The following is a 20,260-nucleotide window of genomic DNA, read 5'->3' as shown; positions in this document are numbered from 1 at the left end:
CTTCTGTTCTATGGGAAGCAGGGAAAGCTGTGATGAGAGGTAAAATAATTTCTTTCTCATCACACAAAAAGAAAAAAGAAAACAAAAATATTCAGGAATTAGAAAAAAACCATCAAATCACTAGAAGAAGCCTAACATTCAGGAAACATTGAACAGAATACGCAAAACAAAACTAGAATTAAATGAGATAATTGATAAAAAAAAAACAAAATTCTTAGTACAAAGACTACGCTTACAAAATTATGAACATGGTAATACAGTGGGGCAAAAAAGTATTTAGTCAGCCACCGATTGTGCAAGTTTCCCCACCTAAAATGATGACAGAGGTCAGTAATTTGCACCAGAGGTACACTTCAACTGTGAGAGACATGGTAGGATTTGTAAAAAATCCATGAATCCACATGGTAGGATTTGTAAAGAATTTATTCGTAAATCAGGGTGGAAAATAAGTATTTGGTCACCTCAAACACCTCAAACAAGCTACACGGACTCCAAATTACCATCAGGGTGTACACCTCACCCCTGCCGTCGTTGCCCACCTCTCAATTTTAATAGGTACTGAGGGCTATCAGGAGGGACTATGCGCTTACCTGCTGCTCTCTGGCAGGTAGCTCCATGCCCTCCTGGTTTTTAAATGCACCTTAGAACACACATGCATCAACACTACATATGAGCGGGCAGAGGGATGTTTGGAGTCTTCTCTCACCCCCATTCTCTGCGGCCTGCTGGAGCGGGGGGGCTAGGAGGAGGAGTTGGCCGTCCGACTGGGATCTGGAGTGTGGGGCCTCCCTGCTGCTGCGGAGTCGGGGCGGTCTGCCTCTCCCCACATGTGTTTATGTCCTGTTTCTGCTTAGACTGTTTCAGACCCATAAGAACCATGAATGGGACAATAAGTGTCCCAATCCATACCTGATTTAAATTGGGATGGTCAATTTTAAAGGGTTGGACTTTTAATACAGACTTGATGTCCTCGTATTGGACACTATTTCAATTGGATTTTTCACTGTTGATCAAAGTTGTCATGTTGAATTTTTCAGAAGGAATCCATTGCTTTCCTCCTGGATTATTTTCTTTAACATGAAACACTGAGATAAACACATCTTCAGTGTCCGTCTCCTCGCCAGTCTCTTTCCTCCCAAAGATATGAAAAGCATTAGCTTGGAGTAGGTTAATTAGACAAGTATAACTGATGTTGTTTCAGTATTAGTCTGTGATTGTTATTATCATTTGATTCTCCTTTAGCTTTGCAACTGCTAAATTCCTTTAATAAATACCCTTCAAATAAAGTCTACATTAAATTATGTCCGCAACAAAAACAGCAGAGCGCACCACTGGATTATTTAGAGGAAACTCATCACCTGTGCTCATATTTGATATGTCTAGTAGGAAACAGAGAGCAGGGAGATTAGACAAACTTCACAGACTTACAGACACACTGTGTTGGGGGAAAACTCTGTAAAAGACCCAGGAGAAATAAAGACACAATGAGACAAAGTTACTTTTTTTTATCAAACGTGTACACGGGTGAGCTGCTAAGAACAACTCACACCATGCACAGTGGCTTGGTAATTTTTATAGGAAAGACAGTGAGAACAGGATAAGAAAATACAAAACAAATAAAATAAACAACTCCATATGTGGCGCTAGTCTCGTCAGCAGAGAGCTGGGAGAAGGCTGTGAGAGATAAAACAATCTAAAACAATATGTCCCAAAACAGTATGTCTTTGCTGAGAAAGTCTAAAAAGATAATTCTAAACTAATCTAACCATAGACAAAAGGGCATGCTTGCACATTTAAAAGAAGGTAAGGAAACATAGAAACATTTTTCCTGTAACATTCCCTCCTGTTTAACTTATTTTAAATGTATACAACAATTGTCTGTGAAGGTTATTTATTAAGTATCTTAAACAATTTTTAATTTTTCAAAATGTCAGCATAGCAGAAATGGCAGTCATTTGGTCTAAAGAATAAAACAAAAGAAAATAATAAAAAGAAAAACATAGGAAATGAAAATCATAGTAAATGAAATAACAAGTGGAAAAAACAAGAAAAAATAATAAAACTAAAACTACAAAAAATAAAAGGATGAAAACTAAAATGAAAACTTTGTATTTAAAAAAATGATGAAAACCTAATATGTAAAATGAAAACTTCAAAAAATACAAGGATGAAAACCTCATATTATAAAATGAAAACTTCAAAAAGTACAAGCATGAAAACCTTATACTTAAAATGATGCAAACCTTAAATTGAAAACTTTATGTGTAAACTAATGAAAACTTCATATTTAAAATGGAAACTTTATGTTTAAAACTGAAGACTTCAAAAAATAAAATAAAAGCATGAAAACTTGCATAACCTACTAATGTTTTAATCAGTGCATGATCACTTGACAAGTCATTTTTAATCACCACGTCATTTATTAGCAGCTAGTACAAGTCCTCCTCTAACAGAATTGCAACGGGATGTTGTTCTTCTTCAGGCACGGCAACATAAGCAGTCATTGTAGTTGTTATCATCTGTGAAATCATTACTCTTAGGCATGGCAACACACACAACACTAATATGAGCAGTGCTATCATGATGAGACCTAGAAGGAAAAATGGCTTTGCTACAGCAGCCAGCCATGAACCGCTGAACAGCCAGTCCAGCCAGCCTTGTGCTGTAGCTGCTCCAGGTGTGTGGTCAGTGACATATTTTTGCAGAGCGGTCAAATTCTGCAAAGCTTCATAAATGTCTCCTCCAGTTTCGTATCCATCAGGGATAAAAGTGCAACATGTTTCCCCGATCAGCTTGCAAACTCCTCCTTGTGATGCTGTTAGCAGGTCTAGTGTCAGTCTGTTCTGCAGCACCATCGTTCTGATGGCCTGCTGTTCTCCTGCTAAGGCCATTCCCAGGGCCTTAGTTAAGTTGATGTGTCGTAGCAGAGCATATCGGTTGATTTCCACGTGATCCCGCACCTCGGCAACTCCAATGCCGGGGATCAAGCTCTGTAAGAATTTCACTCCTCCTCCCCAGATGCGAAACTCTCCCGGCACTCCAGTGTCCACGGTAATGCCAAAAGAATTGGGGGAGGCGATGTCCACTTCACGTCTCTGCCGGCTGCTTGGGTGATGTGCAACACTTTGCATGAAGAAAACGTGATCTGATAATTCCACCAGGGCGCACAGACCTCCCCAACCTTCAGGGAGTGACAGATAAGCCTTGTTGCCACATAGGAAGTACCAGTCAGCCAAAACTCTGGTTCCTCTGCTGCTGGGTGCCGTCCGTGCACATACTGAGTCTTTGTTTGTAGTGGCATTCGGTAGCTGTAGTCGAGGCGACAGTTTAGGCCCATCAGCGTCGTGTTACTGGCACAGGTGGCGTTGATTGAACAGGTCATACACTTCCTCTCGTTCCTCGGTGGGCAGAAAGTGTATATGTATTTGCATAGCAGTCAGTTTTATTATTCAAGTAAGCTGTAGTGTTCATAAACTGCCACCAAAAGTTAGTGGCATAGCCATGGGGAAACTTGGTGTACTTTCCTTTGTCATACAGTGTCTGCCTTTTCTTCATATAGCGTGACTTATTGTCCCTCACGGAAGCAAAGATGAGGAGCCCGGCCATGGTCAGGGCCGCTGCAGTTGTTAAGAGCCACCACCTCATGACGACGGGACACACCCTCCTGTCGCGAGTAGACCCCCCGGCCAGGAAAGCTGACCCCTCCACCGGGCGAGATCACAACAAGTGGGCAAGCCTGCCGTCAGCTGTGTTTAGATGGCTTCACTGACTCGCCTGCAGTGACTCTGATGGATCCAGGATGGTCGTTCCGCTATTTTGCAAGCTCCAGTTTTTCCTTTGGAGCACTTTGATCAGAACCCAGTCACCGGGCTGTGATCTGCAAGACACTTGATAGACATCATTACATTCTTCGTCATTTACAATCATCTCTTTATTTTCCTACAACTTAGACATACATTTTGCTACTGAAATTGTATCTGCCTTTTTCACTGGGTAGATTTCTGGCCACTTTGAGAATACATCTATAACCACTAGGGTGTATTTTTACCCTTGGCATTCATTTAGCTCAATAAAGTCCATATGGATTGTGTGGTCTCAGGTTTCCCTGAGCATTATATTTTTGACACGTCATGCACGTTCTGACAAATTGTTTTGCTGAGGTTTCAAAATTTACAGTGTAGAATTTACAGTGTAGAAATGAGAGTTGACAATACTGGTCAGTCCCCCCGTTGACAAATGCGTACAGCCATGAGTCACTAATGCCACCATTTTGTGGAGGAATTTTGGCAACACTAGCTTGCCATAACACATCATTAAGTCGTTTGTCAGAATTGCACCGTGTTTTAGCCATTTTGCCTGCTCTGCTGTGCTTGCTGCTTTTTGTTCATTTTTCAACACATCCAGTGGAATCTGATGTGTGTTTACTGCCATCAATGTGATGTTTGTCTTTTGTGCCGCCTATTTTGCTGCTCTGTCAGCAAAATTGTTTCCTGTAGTAATGAAAGAGTCAGTAGGCGTTGTAAGAGGTTGGCATGCTGGTTTGCCAGTTGGTGTAATCATTCCTCTGTTATGCCAAATTTTTTGCAAAATGATGCACAGCAGAGAAAACATACTGGCTGTCTGTATGTATGTTTATTAGTTTGTCTTTGTGTATTTAGCTTTCGCGTATCACAGCTATCAGCTCAGCGCTCTGTGCAGGACATGAAGAAGAAAGTGGTTTTGCTTCTATTATTTTACTATCTGTGGTTACTGCGTAACCTACACAGTTTCGGCCTGTGCTGTAAGGTCAAATGCTGTTCTCCTAGCTTCCACACTTGCTGATCATAAGGTGGATCTGGGCCTGGGGTTTGTTTAAATCTCAGAATGTTGTGATACTCGGTCGGTTTCTGGCACTCAGGTGTAATACCAGAAAAGAATGGCATGACTGCTATCTTAAGTTTTGTCAGAGCGTCTCTACCTAGCAAATTTACTGGACACGACGGGTCATATATGCATTTAATAAAGCACCTGCGGCCACTTGCTGTGTGTACTAGTTCTAAAAGGGCAGTTAATTGTTGTACAGTTGTGTGGCCTGAAGCTGACTTTACAACTAATTTGTCCTCTACTCCTACAATCTCGTGGGAAGTGACCTTCCTCTCCACGGTACTAGCAGGCGTTGTCTCTATGTTATCTGCTGTTTCTGCATGGCTGTCTGCAGCCTTGGTGTTTGTGACTTTGCTCTCCTCTCTGTTCCTGATAGCCACCTGCGGATTAGTGTTTTAGTCTATTGTCAACAGTCAGCCTTATTTTGAAGTTACAGAATGCTTCTTCTTTTTTGTTTGTCTTGGTTTGGGAGAATAGATGCAACACTACATTTTCACTTAAGGCAGTTTTGAATAATTTCTAGTTTTTCAAACAATTCATGGATCTCACACATTTCAAACTTTCAAGTTAGGGTTGTTTCCCATTTATACACATATATATATATATATATTTAACTTTGCATTGCTCACAGCTCTAAACCTAGGCATTTTTCAATCATATGCCTAATTACTATGTGTCACTGTGACTCTCAAGTATTGTCACAAGTTCGTTTAAATTCGTTTCCAAAACCAACAAAATAATCAAACAAAAACAAAAAACATAAACGTGTCAGGACACAAAAAGAAAAAAGAAAAAATGCTGCCATCCGAACAAGGCAGAAGTCTGCATATGTTGGCTTTTAATAGCATGCAGCTTGTAACATGGTAGACTAATGTGCCTGTGTTAATTCAGCTCCATATTATTGTGTGAAGTTGCACTGGGTTGGGAGTGGTTTTGTGGTTGTCACATTTTTGGTGAGCCAATGGCTGGAATGGGGTTGGACTAATTAGAGGCAGGTGTACTTGATTGCACTGATACACTGGTCTACATATAGCCCACACTACAAACACTGCTGTGTTGTTTTGTCTCTCTGTGCAGTCCAGGGCCTATTATATGCCACAGCCTAAAGGCAGCAGAGTTCCAGAGGCTTGAGTGACCACTGACTATATGCTTGCAGGGTGGTGGGTCTCCAAGGACAACTTCTAACCCTGTTAAAGGCAACATGTGGGGTGCAACTTGGCCGTGTGGCATAGCTGGCTCTGGCCTTGGGACTGTGTGTTTTTATACAATTCATAAGTGGGACACTGGACTGTTTTATCTTTTATCTCTTGATATATTTTTCGTCAATAAATTATCTTCTAGAATTTTATTGACTGTCATCTTTTTGCCCACGACTGAGACGGTTGGTCAGACCTAGAGTCTTTCTTTGGGTGTGTTACAGCAGCTTCTGCTCTAAAAGAAACAAAAAAGAAAAAGAAAAGAAAATGTGGAACATGCTCATCAGCTTAGCAGTGTCTACATATTTAATTCAGCTTCTCAATCCTGTAGTTGTAGCTGTTGTCTACAGGGTTTTGCTTATTGGTTGTTATTATAGGTGTGCTCTATATCTCAGCAATGTGTCATTCTAGGATGATAGGTTTCAAGCTGGTCAAGTGCCTCTATGCACTTCATTAGTTTAGTTATTCTCTGTATTGTCTTCATCTCACATGTCATTACACTGAGTTTCAGCAAACCTTAAGCTTGATGCAGACTACTGCTTAACAATTATCCACCTCACATCATAACCGATTAAGGTGCCTCTTCATATTAATATTATGTCATTGTTAATATTATCCTTTGTCTTATATAACAGTAATAGCATATTATATTTTATCAGTGTGTACCACTATACTACTACTGAGCCAATTTGATAGTTAGGATCATCTTATTCAGCAAACAGATAATTTAGAATTCATCCAATCTGCGGTCACATTTGTTCTCTCTGTTACATGGCTGACCAGGCAGTTCTATTATATTATTTATATTTTATTTTGTATCCATCAAGGGCTTCAGATGACCTGCAGAATCATCCTTTTCCCAGGGTGGAGACAGTTACCTTTTCACACACTCTCCTTGGCTGAACAATGACACAGCCTTAATATACTTTATTTATGTTATTAAAATATTTTCGTGTGAAGTATTTGCTTTATATTCATTTTATACATTGTGGGCATGGTCATCATGCCAACTGTGTTTCATTGATAATATCACTTTACAGGGTGTTATCCTTGCTATTATTAATTTCAAATACTCTAAAGATAATTTCTACTGTAATTTTCCCTTTGTTCATCTTTATTTCGTACTTTTTATATTTATATCTACTCAGTGGGGTCTGTTTTCAACCCTTTTAAACTACTTCAAACTACTTTGATCTCTAGTTTTCACTTAATAAGGGATTATTAAGTTCTTCCTGATATGGGTGGTGCTGCAGATGCGGCTGCAGGAATGAGTGATGGCTTTCTAAAAGGATTGTGGGAACTGCACAGTGTCTCGTCTTCTGGTTTTACTAAACTGGCAGTTGAGTTCTGTTCTTCTGACTGTTTATATTTTGTTTTCTTAAATCTCTCAGTTTACAGACACTGTTTTTGTCCGGCGTCTGGACTTTTCTTTTCTCACCACTGCTCGTCAGCAGGAGTGAGTTTTAATTTCACTTGCTTGATTACCCATCTTATTTATGTATTTACTTATTTTTGTTTAAGTAATATATACACGATACAGCTGCTATCACCTTCGCTGGTATTAGAGACGAGAGTGGTTGCTCACACGCCCTTCTACTTTCGGACTATTTCCAAAAGCGGTGTGAACTTTACGAGACGGAACTCGACCGTTCTCTCAACTCACCAGCACGTCAGTGAATAGCAGTAAAAGAAAAACACAGTAGGAGCAGCTCAGTCTCTTATTGGACCGTGAAAATTCAGCTTGCTCCGTTAATTAAAACAATACACACACATACATTCACATTCACACTTATTCGCGCGATCGGAACCCTTATCATAAGGGGAGCTGCCAGTCTTTCTGTAGACGAGCTACTTATTCCCTTGACCCAGCTGGGGGAGCTACCCAGAGCTCCAAACCTAACCCACAAGAGTGGGGAGCTTCCAGTCGACGAGCTCCAAGCTACCAGCCGACGAGCTACTTTAAACCCACAGAAGTGGGGAGCTTCCAGTCGCGACGAGCTACTTTCGCTATTTTAAATTCCCTGAATTTAAAATACGATTTTACGCAAGATTGTGTCAGTGTGTCTGTATCTACCTGGTCAGTGTCGCCGGGTCTGGTCCACCTCGATCGGGCCCCACCACCGTGGGTCGCTTTCTAAGAACGTTGGCCAAGACTCGAATTTAACGCCCTTGGTCTTTGACCACACACCTAGTGTGTGGGCTGTCGACAGACGAGCAACGTGGACTGGTCACGGAGATGGGACACGATGGAGGCGCTCCGGCTCCGAAGGACCAAGAAATGTTGGGGGAAAACTCTGTAAAAGACCCAGGAGAAATAAAGACACAATGAGACAAAGTTACTTTTTTTTATCAAACGTGTACACGGGTGAGCTGCTAAGAACAACTCACACCATGCACAGTGGCTTGGTAATTTTTATAGGAAAGACAGTGAGAACAGGATAAGAAAATACAAAACAAATAAAATAAACAACTCCATATGTGGCGCTAGTCTCGTCAGCAGAGAGCTGGGAGAAGGCTGTGAGAGATAAAACAATCTAAAACAATATGTCCCAAAACAGTATGTCTTTGCTGAGAAAGTCTAAAAAGATAATTCTAAACTAATCTAACCATAGACAAAAGGGCATGCTTGCACATTTAAAAGAAGGTAAGGAAACATAGAAACATTTTTCCTGTAACACACTGATAGGTTTAGTATTTTAATGCTGTCAGTAAGAAAACTGCAGAATCATTACAGTTGAAGGCTGTTTAAAGGGAAAAAACTCAAATCTGAACTGATGGTTCCTCATTTGTCAGATGAAAATGTGTCTGACTGTGACATTAGCTCACTGGACTGCCTCTTCTGCTCCCTGAGAACCTCCCTCTTCAGCCAGCCATCCTTCAGCAGCACCAACACCGAGGTTACAGTCCACCAGGCCCCTGTTCTCCTAGAGAGACATGAGAGACATGACAGCACAGAGATCCATCTTTAGCAACAAAAACAACAACAAAAACAATAATAACAATAATAATGATGATGAAACGTATTTATAAAGCGCATTTCAAGATACCCAAGGACACTTTACAATAGGAGAAAACACATAATAGAAACATGACAAAATGAAGAACAATAAAACAAAGCACAAGATAGAATTAACAAAAAGTGGGTTTACAGTGAATATGCAGATATGAACAGATGGGTGTTGAGTTGAGGTATAAACTGGGGGAGAGAACCAATGTTTCTTATATCTGGGGTTAGAGAGTTCCACAGCCTGGGAGCAGAGCAGCTGAAAGCTCTGGTTCACATGGTGGTGAGGTGGAAAGAAGGCACAGAAATATAGAAGAAGAGGATAGAAGTGAGCAAGCAGAAAAGCTAGTGCTAATGAGTTTATCAGACTCTCAGATACTTATGTAGGAATTTTGACCTACTGTTCTTTACAGAATTGTTTGAGTGTACTGAGGTTTGTTGGTTTCTTTATGCCAACACAACATTTCAGTTAACTTGAGGTCTGGACTTAAATGACATCATGGATCACAGTGATTCTTACTTCTTACTTAGAAGTACATGTAAAAGTAAAAGTACTCAGTTACAATAAGGGTCTGAAATGCTCATCTGTCCAATTTAATCAGATTCAATAGAATTTTATTCATACAGCGGTAAATCAACAAACTCTAACATATTCAGTGAGCTGTAATGACACTTGGAGCAGCAGAATACAGCAGGTTACCCAGTCTGAACAAAAGATGGAACTCCAGAAAAGGAAAGTCACCCTAAAAGGGAAACAGAGATATGAGGAGAGCAGCAGGTGGTGAACAGACACTGAAAGCTAACTGATGAAACGGCTGGCCTTTAAAGTACACAAGGAGCTAATCAGAGAAGAAAACACTGAGGAGGGAAGGCCATCACTAAGGCAGGAGAGGATAAAGGCGGAGCTCATAGAATAATAAGCTGTCTGTAGTGCTGGGAGCTAGATCAGTCCCAGTAATGTGACGTATATTTAAAGGATCTAGCTAAGATGCAAAAACAGAAGCTATTATCAAAAAGCATGTTTGCTGGACTCAAGTCTGTCTGCTTCACCCACCTCTAGCTATACAATTGATGATGTCACAGATTGGCTTACCTGAACAGGTGAGCTCCATGACTGAACCAGTAGTAAATGATTCACTGGTGATGGTTGGTGACTGTAAACACCCCATCATAGAAAAATAAGAAGGTTCACAGAAAAATCTGAGAAGCCACATAGGTGTGTTTGAGAGCTCTCTCTTTTTTACAGAAACATCTGAGCCACAGTCCAGATGTTTGCAAAAAGCAGCTGGTTCCCTCAGGGTCCTGGCCATTGTATACACTGGTCTCCACTCTCCCAGTTTCATTTCCAGTGTACCTGCACAGCGACTGGCTCCTCCCACTAACCTGATAGGCTCTGGACAGAAAGCAGAGAGTCAGTAAAAAATGAAATGAGTTTGAAGCAAATCGAAGCTGCAGCTGCTCTTCTACCCGAGCAGGTGAGTCCAACAGCTTTGCCTGGTGAGCAGCTGCTTCTAGTAGAGTTTGAGCTCCTACAGTCCAGGAGAGTAGACTCATGGCCTTCACACTGGAACTCTTTGCTCCACACTGGAGCCCCCATGTCTCCATGGAGTGCCCCCTGGAGGGCTGAGGGAGGCCCGCAGCCAAGCTCCCTACAGACCACCTCTGCATCCTGCTGGTCAAAATGATCTTCACACACGGAGGTCCAGCTCTGCTTGGACTGGTTAGACTGGTTGTAGTTGACCTCCAGTCTGCCTGAACACAGACTGGTCCCATTCAGCAGCCTCACAGAGTCTGAAGAGATCAGAGGAGATCAAATAGAGAGAGATCAGAGACAGCAGACACGAGAAGAAGAGGTCAGCAAACAACTTTTCACTGATTCAAACTTTCAGGTGTGAAAATCAGAGTTCGTCCAGTAAATCCAAACCAAACAGACCCAAAGACAACAGAAAAACAGCTTTAGAAGAAACAAAATATACAACTGAACAATGACAAATGTGCACAAATATGAAGAAGAACCTAAAGACTGAAGAAAAATTCCAGCTAAGAGATACCATCTAACAGGTCTTTTACTTGACTCAAGTCTTTGGGTGCTTTTCAAACCAGGAAGGGGTGGCCAGAGATGTATAAAAATGTGTGTGTGTGTGTGTGTGTGTGTGTGTGTGTGTGTGTGTGTGTGTGTGTGTGTGTGTGTGTGTGTTTTGACTGCAAGATAAAGAGAAAACTATAAAAACCTTTGTAATTAAAACCTTTGTGATCAAATTACGCCACATATTAAAACGTTATAATAATGTAATATTATAATGTTTCATATTTATCACATTTATTCATTTCACGTAGGAAACAAATTCTATTTTAAATCTGATACTTGCTGAAAATGCTGAAAACGTCACTGTGAATGTAAACATTAAGAATAAAAAAACCCTCCAACTTATTTTGAGTGCTTTTGATGAAACTAAGGTAGGTAGTTATACTTTTTGTGACATCTAATAGTGTTAGAGGACTTACTGAACAACCATTTTTGATTTGACAACATTGAGTTAAAAGTTTACTCTCTTTTTTTTAAAGTGCTCAAACAAATGGTTGATTATTCATTTCATGGTGCTAATGCTAATGTTAGCCTTAATGTTATTAAAATGTATTATGTTTCGCCAAATCAACCCAGTGGGCCTGCTTTGTTCATCCATTACTGTTAATAAATGACATTAAGTGTTATCAGAGGAGTTAACAGTAGTAAATTTAGTAAAAGATCAAGATTAAACATGTAGACATCATAATTATAACAGCTGGTAAATCAATGTTACAAAGTTGCCAAAATTATAGTTTTATGTTTTACATTTTTAGATGGATGCTAAACAATTCTGTTGCTTAAAACAGCAGGTTCCTCTGGCTGGTTCATGAACCAGAAGCCACAATGGTCAAACTTCTCACCCAATCTCTAACGGAGAGGCCAGCCACCCTTCTGAACGAAGCTCATTTCTGCTTGTATCCGCGATCTCGTTCTTTTGGTCACTACCCACAGCTCGTGACCATAGGTGAGGGTAGGGACATTTCTTAACTTTCTGAAAGTGCATTTTGCATGTTTTTGCAAGTTCATCTACAGCTGTTATTACTCCTGTGCACTAGTGCATGGACTGATGTATAAATGTCTGGAAAAATTTTTTAAAGATTGCTGAATTCTAGGGTATGTTTTTAAGCATTTCCTTCCAGTTATGTATGTGCAGTTTCCTGTGTTTGCTGCAGACTGAGCAACGTTTTGTTGGCAGGTTTTAATGTCTGTCTTTTGGCCAAAGTTCTAATTGCCAGATTCGGATCCACACTTCCTTTCTTGATTCTCATTATGAGTTTTTCATATTTTACTTATTAAGTCATAGAAACTATGTGATACTGTCCAACAGAATAATAGAACAGGATTGCAGAGCTTCAGAAGTCGCCTTAGAATCTTTTGGTTCAAAATAGTTTAATTAATGTCCCTGGATATTAAATAATCCAGGGACTGTTGTCAGTATTTTCAATGCTGCGCTGCAAACAATAACTGTTAATTATTGTTTCAGCAAACTTCAATTGTTACCAAATACAGTCTAAACGAGCGTTTCTGCCACTGTGTAACTCAGTTCAACACAGTAACCTGAAGGGTCCATCCATTAGGACCCCATCATGATTTGGGCTCCGCCTCCAGACAGTTAACAATATCTTTACACTCACAAGAAGGATTTCTCTCCAAATGGAGACAGCTACTCACTACAGTGTAAAACTGTACCAGCACATTCAAAGGAGACAATCAGGTGTTAACGATGGCTTCTTTGTGTGCGCAGCTGAGTTCTGCGCACACTAGTTGTTGAATTTACGTGCAAAGAATTTGGTTTTGACTATTTTCTTGCACATTTGTTGTGACATAAATAACATTCTATAGACTCTGCATTATATTAGAGCCCACTGTGTAACTAGGTTCTAACAATATATTTTGGTCCTTAAACACTTATTTCAAAGTAAGCGTGGTGTTAACAAACTCCATCACCTGCACACAGTCTGTGCTCATATGTACAGGTATTTATCACAGCACTTTCTAAAACACTTCCACATCGGATACACCTTTTTCTTCATCTGCTCCGGGCACATTTATGGAAATGGAAGATCCTTTGTGATTGTTGAAAGGAAACAATTTCCATGTCAAAGAAGAAAAGAGGACATGAGGAAGGCCCAACAGTGTCTCCACTTCCTGAGAATCCTCAAAAAAATGGACCTGCTGATCATCTTCTACAGCTACTCCATTGAAAGTGTGCTGACAACTGCATCTGTGTGTGGTTCTCCAGCAGCACCATGGCACAAAAAAAGCACTTCAGAGGGTCAAAAATCATTGGACACCCCCCCCCCCCCCAACATATACTAATTCTATTTATCATGCACTTAATCTAATGTCTCTTTAATTATTACATTAAGATAGTGTGTTGTTGTCTTGTTGTGCTGTGTGTAGTGCCAACATGGCACCCGTTTTCACTGTACTATAGGTAAAACTGTGCAATGACAATAAAAAGTTAACTCTCATAAGTCAGCATGATGAAAAACACACTGTCTACTCTACCTCCTCATGTAACAAATGATGAAGTGATGTGGTTACCTGAGCATGTCAGATCCACAGTGGAGGAAGAGTTTACTGGTATTACAAACTCCCTCAGAGGAAATCTACTCCTAACAAAGTCATGTTGTATCCTCCACACAGGTCTGTCTGAGGACTTCCTGTGTTCTATAGCAAGAGCAGAGCCACAGTCCAGCTGTTTACAGGCAACTGCTGCTTCCCTCAGGGCCCAATTATCTCCATCCACTGGTCTCCACTCTCCCAGTTTCATTTCCAGTGTACCTGCACAGCGACTGGCTCCTCCCACTAACCTGATAGGCTCTGAACAGAAAGCAGAGAGTCATCAGTAAAAAATGAAGTGAGTTTGAAGCAAATCGAAGCTGCAGCTGCTCTTCTACCTGAGCAGGTGAGTCCAACAGCTTTGCCTGGTGAGCAGCTGCTTCTAGTAGAGTTTGAGCTCCTACAGTCCAGGAGAGTAGACTCGTGGCCTTCACACTGGAACTCTTTGCTCCACACTGGAGCCCCCATGTCTCCATGGAGTGCCCCCTGGAGGATTGAGGGAGGCCCGCAGCCAAGCTCCCTACAGACCACCTCTGCATCCTGCTGGTCAAAATGATCTTCACACACGGAGGTCCAGCTCTGCTTGGACTGATTAGACTGGTTGTAGTTGACCTCCAGTCTGCCTGAACACAGACTGGTCCCATTCAGCAGCCTCACAGAGTCTGAAGAGATCAGAGGAGATCAAATAGAGAGAGATCAGAGACAGCAGACACGAGAAGAAGAGGTCAGCAAACAACTTTTCACTGATTCAAAGTCTACGCAGCACAACCCCAACATCATTTCATCATTAACATCAGAACACACACATGTTACTGACACACACAGTTCACACTTGTGTGTGCTTTGAGGTAGGAGCCAAAAAGGGTGTAGTTTGTGGGTGTGATCACCCGTGTGTACACCTGTGAGCATGGACGCGCTTGTTTTTTTAAAAGGTTCCTTCATGTAACAATCTGCTAGAGGGTGTGGGGGGGCCACAGCCCCGTCCTCCAGGGCATGAAGCAGGTATGGAGGAGATCAAAACTCCAGACATCCAGAGGCCCCCAGAACACAAGAGACCAAGGAAGACCAACAGAGGGGCAGCCGCGCCACTGTCCCAGTAAGAGCTGAGGAGAGTCCCAGATGAGGGCTCACTCAGCAGCCGCGGAGCAGAAGCCAGGGGGAGTTGCAGTGACGCGCCCGTGAGCTCCGCCGGCAGCCAGCTGTGCCTGAGTGACCGAGCCCCAGGCCGAGAGGCCGGGGGCACCCCACCTCCGAAGTGGCCCAAGCGAGCCCCAGGCTCCAGGCCCCAACATGCCGCCACCAAGGAGTGAGCCGGTGTGTACCTGGACGCCAATCCCCGGACACAAAGAACCACCAACGCACCGACGTCTGAGGGCGTCTGCCACCGGTAGGGGAAGTGGTGGGGGGAGATAGGCCTCCAAACCTTGGAGGGCCTGAGATGTCCCCAGAGAGGTGGCGCCTGATACCCAACCTGACATATAGACACAGACATACAGGCACACACAGATACAAACATCCATTCCCACCCTCATGCTCTCATATGCACTTACTCCACACTCAACCAATGTGGAGACAGACATAAAGAGACGCTGTACACACAATCACACTCCCCAAGCGTACTCTACCAACCGGGTCTAGGTACCCTTGCCCCTGGAGGGGGGAACTGCACCCAGACCCAGGTGGTGTTACCCTTTTCCCTGCGGTGGGGAGAGGCAGACCGCCCCGACTCCACAGCAGCAGGGAGGCCCCACACTCCAGACCCCAGTCGGACGGCCAACTCCTCCTCCTGGTCCCCCGCTCCAGCAGGTTGCAGAGAACGGGGGTGAGAGAAGACTCCAAGCCTCCCTCTGCCCACTCATATGTAGTGTTGATGCATGTGTGTTTTAAGGTGCATTTAAAACCCAGGAGGGCATGGAGCTACCTGCCAGAGAGCAGCAGGTAAGCGCATAGTCCCTCCTGATAGCCCTCAATGTCTACTTGTATTTAAAATTGAGAGGTGAGCAACGACGCCAGGGGTGAGGTGTACACCCCGATGGTCTTTTTGGAGTCCGTGTAGCGTGCCCACCCCCATGCAGACGAACTCCAAGACATTCACTGAGCTTTAATGACACTCGGAGCAGCAGAATACAGCAGGTTACCCAGTCTGAACAAAAGATGGAACTCCAGAAAGGGAAACTCACCTCGACAAGGAAACACAGAGGTATGAGGAGAGCAGAAAGTAGTGACAACACACTGAAAGCTAACTAAGTAAATGACTGGCCTTTCCTGTCTTAAGGCCCTTATATTATCAGAACTCTCCAAAAGAGCACTTGCATCCAGACTAGGGCATACTTGTGGCCTTTTCACTCACCATGTGTTTTACACCCCTGTAAAAGACCACGGCAGACCCGGGTGCAAATTCATGCTTTGCAGCATACTTTATTGACTCACACGGTTGCTGTTTACAATGCTCACAGAGCTGCAGCTCTCCCGCTGCCCGCTCAACATTATCACAACAACAACGCCAACCACAGGACCCAGTACAATATTTAATTTGGCGGGGCATGATTGCGGATGCCGTGCAGGTGGGTCCGCCTCTTCTGCACGTCACCGCAGGCCACGCCCCGCCACAACCCCATCTGCGTGTAATTATGAGACACCCCAAAAGGTTCATTCTGTTCATCTAGACCAGAGGTGTCGAACTCCAGGCCTCGAGGGCCAGTGTCCTGCAGGTTTTAGATATGACCCTGGGTCAACAGACGTGAATCAAATGATTAGTTCATTACCAGGCTCCTGGAGAACTTCAAGACATGTTGAGGTGGTAATTTAGCCATTTCAATCAGCAGTGTTGGATCAAGCACACATCTAAAACCTGCAGGACACCGGCACTCCAGGCATGGAGTTCAACACTTTCAGTGGAAGAAACATTTTGTCACTCATCGAACTGACTTCAATCTCAGCTGATGGATGAAGGCACTTGAGATTACATACCTGGATGGTTAAGCATGCATCAAGACATAATTATGAGATACTACTGTTCTATCAGAGGTTCTTCTTGTTAACAGGGAGTTTCTCCTTCCCTCTCTCACCAAGCACTTGCTCAGTTGATTGTCAGATCTTTTGGATTTTCTCTGTATTATTGTAAGGTCTTTACCTACAATATAAAGTGCCTTGAGGTATTTGGTGCTAAATAACTGAAACTAAATTGAAGGGGATTTAAATACACAAGCAGCTAATAAGAGAAAAAAAAACATTGGGCAGGAAAGACCATCACTAAAGCACGAAAGGTTAGCAATAGATGGAGCTCGGAGAATAATAGTTGTCTGTAGTGCTCAGAGCAAAGTCAGCCATGATTTTATGCATGATATGAATGTAAATTCAGTTTAACTCAGGGAGGTGCAGCCATCTACTGCAACCAGGTGGAGGTGAAGGTAGGGAGACAGGGCCGTAGACACGCTGTGGAAGAGAGCCAGAGATTAACATGAACAGACAAACAGGGTTTGTAGCTTTTCAACTATTTTTTACCAGGTTGTGTTATTGTCTGCAAGAAGCGCTGTGGAGTGTATTCAAAGGACCTGTATGAAGTGAGCTTGTTTCTTACTCACAGCTCTAATTACATGATGAAAATCCAGTCCAATATTATTTATAAAGCACTTTAAAATACCCAGCACAGGACCAAAGTGCTGTACAGAAAATAAGTTAAAAACAATAGAATGCAGAACAGAAAGAAGCAAAAAATACATAAAAACTCAAAATAATCATGCACAAATATGAAAAGAAACTAAAGAGTTAAGTCAAGCCAAGATGCAGAAACAGGAGTAGTTATCAAACAGGACCTTTGCTGTCTGCTTCACCAACCTCTATCAATCATTAGATGATGTCACAGACTGGTGACATCATCTAATATCACCAGTCTGGCTTACCTGAACAGGTGAGCTCCAGAACCGAAGAAGCGTTCCACGACATTACACATCTTGGCAGATCATAATCAGGTCGACATTCAGCTATGAGTAGCCACAAAGATTGGTATGACACCTGTCTCTTTCGTAAAGAAACAGCAGAGCCACAGTTTAGATCTCGACAGAAAGCAGCTGCTGCCTCCATTTCAAAGTAGTCCACTACATCTCCACTAGTAGCTCGTCTCCATTCTCCCTGATGCTTCAGCTCCAGTGTGCCTGCACAGCGACTGGCTCCTCCCACCAACCTCATAAACTCTGAACAGAAAGCAGAGAGTTTCAGTAAGGAGGGGAAATTCCTCGTGGAATTTTCTAGTGAGTTTGATTTTGGTACTATTTTTTTTTCTGTTTACCTGTTGAATCGTGTTTTACTTCAGCCTGGAGTCCTGAGGAGAAAATGAGAGAAGAACCATCGTTTTGTGTTTTTTTTTTCTCTTGGCTGCGTCACCTGCCTCATGTGCAAATCTCAAAGCCTCTTAACTTTGTCTCAAAACCTCTTGGAAAAGTACAATAATATGAATATGACTCCCTATGAACAAGCACATGATGACAGTGGGGATGAAAAAGTCCCTCTTGGTAGGAAGAAACCTCCGTTGAATAGATAGTATGAAGAGAAAGCTTAATGGGACTCCCATTAAGTACTGTTAAATGAAAGCACATGGGACTAAAGAAAAACATAACTAGTGGTAGCAGTCTGTAAAGTCTTTTTATAGACTTTTTTGAATCGAGATTTAGTAATAAGACAATCAGTGACTCAAACAGTTATTGATCGCCCCTGTGTTTGCACAGTGGCATCAAAGCAGAATGTTCTCAGCCCCTGATACGTTATGTGCAGCAGGCCACCAGTTAAAGTGTAATTTTGCAGCGACAATGCATCAGTCAGGGGGGATTTCTTGCATCAGATCAGGAAACCTCCCCGTTTGAAAATCTAAATTTTGAATGACAGCAGCAGGTAAACGTAACTCAGGAATGTCAATGAAGCAGCTTCAGGATTTTTAAAATACTCCAGAAAGACAAAACAGGAATACAATGACCTGTTTAACCCTTTCAAAGCCACAAACTCTTCTAGTTTAAAGACTGTGGAATGCATACTACTAGATGTGGTAAACCGTTTGTAGGGTTTGGTACTGCAGTTGCACTTTCATTGGTATTTTATTGTTCTTTCAAATCACTTACTTACGACCCCAAAGTGACACAACAGTCAGCTCGGGGTCGTAAGTAAGTGATTTTTGGGTCGTATTCTTATTGGTTCCTGTTACATAAACCTACAAACTAAAGTAATTCTGCAGAAAGATGAAAACTGTGGCTCTTAAATGATTGCAGCAGAATAGTTAATAAAGTTTTAAAACATGTGAGGCTGCAGGTCAAAGTGACCGTAAACAGATTAAAAACTGACTTTTGTTTTTTGACGTCTGAACGAAGCTGTTCAAGTGTCACAGTGCAGTTTTTTCTTTCCTTCACTGATCCTTTTATATGATGCATGTGTGTGTCGTGTGATGTTAGTGTCCTACCTGAGCTCCACAGCATCAGCAGCAGCAGGGGATTAATGTCCATGTTGATATCTCTCTGCTCTGATCATCACATGTACTTTGCCTTTATACCTGCCACAGGAGGAGGCGGAGCTTCACGCCTCTCTGACTGTTTTCAATTAATCGGTGTCATCTCACATTGACCTTTTCCTGTCTGTCATGTTTCCGGTGTGAGCAGTGGATCAGATAGTTTTTATACTGGTGTCCACTCTCAGACCAGTTCACTCCCAGTTTGTCTCTGAATACAGGAGTCTGCTGCTGTGACTAGACTTCAGGCCAGAAGCTGCATATCTGGGCTGATCTGACTGGTGTTGGGATTAAATAATTTGCAGTGCCTTAATAATGATATGCTTTTTTTTATTAATAATTGTTATAACGTCAGATACTTTAGTATTAAGCGGACACAGCCCTGAAAAATAAAGGCATGAGACCATGTGTCCTTGGGGAGTAGAAAGCTGCAGACTCTCGCTCATGTTTGCCTGGGAAAATGTAGATAAGAGGGACCATCTCTAGTGGAAAGTTACTGAGACACTGTTGTTTAGACTGGAATGAGAGCTTCTGTAATAAAACTGTTGGGGGCGCACTACCATTTTGAGATCTGCGGCAGCGTGTCATGCAGGATGCACCTCCCTTCTAGAAGTAATAAAGTGTTAAATGGAGCAGTGTTTTGTCTTCCATCAGATGCCTCTGATGAATCAAAAGAACTCGGTGTACTGTTGATATTTACACTGGGAGGGGGAAAAGACCACCTATTGATCGATTCACAAATCTGCTGATGAAGCTATATGCGAGGGGTCAAAGGTTATAAAAGGCTTGTTTATTACAAACACACTACTATTAATTCTTTAAAAAAATTAAAAAAAAACCCAATACAATAAGTTTACATACCCCTTCAAAATGCCTGGTTTTTGTAATGTTAAAAATCATTCAAAGCTTTTAATGTTTGCTGTAACTTATTAACTTCTATTACAAAACAAATCTTTTAGGGGGAGAATATTTCTTCAAAAGCACGCCATGCAGAAGAGATGCCTTTGTGATCTGATAGATTTTGAGTGTTTTGCAAGGAAGAGTGGGCAAATATTGCCCTGTCAAGATGTGCT

At 42.2% G+C, this 20,260-nt stretch overlaps 1 protein-coding gene across 3 annotated transcripts; it reads right to left on the bottom strand.

Moving 5' to 3' along the window:
- Window positions 1-1,448: 1,448 nt before the first annotated feature.
- Window positions 1,449-19,215, bottom strand: LOC146578353 (scavenger receptor cysteine-rich type 1 protein M130-like). Of its 3 annotated transcripts, none has more exons than XM_085258447.1 (8): window positions 19,143-19,215; window positions 17,985-18,017; window positions 17,599-17,889; window positions 14,035-14,358; window positions 13,679-13,957; window positions 10,531-10,854; window positions 10,157-10,456; window positions 1,449-9,806 (listed from the first exon to the last, which is right to left on the bottom strand). In XM_085258447.1, the coding sequence occupies exons 1-8, from the start codon at window positions 19,183-19,185 to the stop codon at window positions 9,802-9,804; spliced, it is 1,599 nt and encodes a 532-aa protein (XP_085114573.1). In that variant the 5' UTR covers window positions 19,186-19,215; the 3' UTR covers window positions 1,449-9,801. The 3 variants fall into 3 exon arrangements, with proteins under 3 accessions (XP_085114573.1, XP_085114567.1, XP_085114559.1); XM_085258441.1 differs by having other exon boundaries at window positions 1,449-8,983; XM_085258433.1 differs by having other exon boundaries at window positions 1,449-10,456.
- Between the last annotated feature and the right edge of the window lie 1,045 nt (window positions 19,216-20,260).

The sequence above is a fragment of the Mchenga conophoros genome, linkage group LG3 (genome assembly GCF_057382185.1).
Source record: "Mchenga conophoros isolate Kocher_MC1m ecotype Shallow Benthic linkage group LG3, M_conophoros_male_GT1.1, whole genome shotgun sequence".
Classification (NCBI taxonomy): Eukaryota; Metazoa; Chordata; class Actinopteri; order Cichliformes; family Cichlidae; genus Mchenga; species Mchenga conophoros.
The sequence above is the reverse complement of the archived record's forward strand: the minus strand, read 5'-3'. Positions and strand labels throughout refer to the sequence as shown.

Excerpts from the sequence above, each read along its gene's own strand:
- LOC146578353 (XM_085258433.1), bottom strand. The coding sequence starts at position 19,185 with ATGGACATTAATCCCCTGCTGCTGCTGATGCTGTGGAGCTCAG. Across the intron at positions 10,855-13,678 it reads TGTGGATCTGACATGCTCAG|ACTCTGTGAGGCTGCTGAAT; the intron begins GTAACCACATCA and ends TGATCTCTTCAG. Across the intron at positions 10,457-10,530 it reads TGTTGGACTCACCTGCTCGG|AGCCTATCAGGTTAGTGGGA; the intron begins GTAGAAGAGCAG and ends CTTTCTGTCCAG.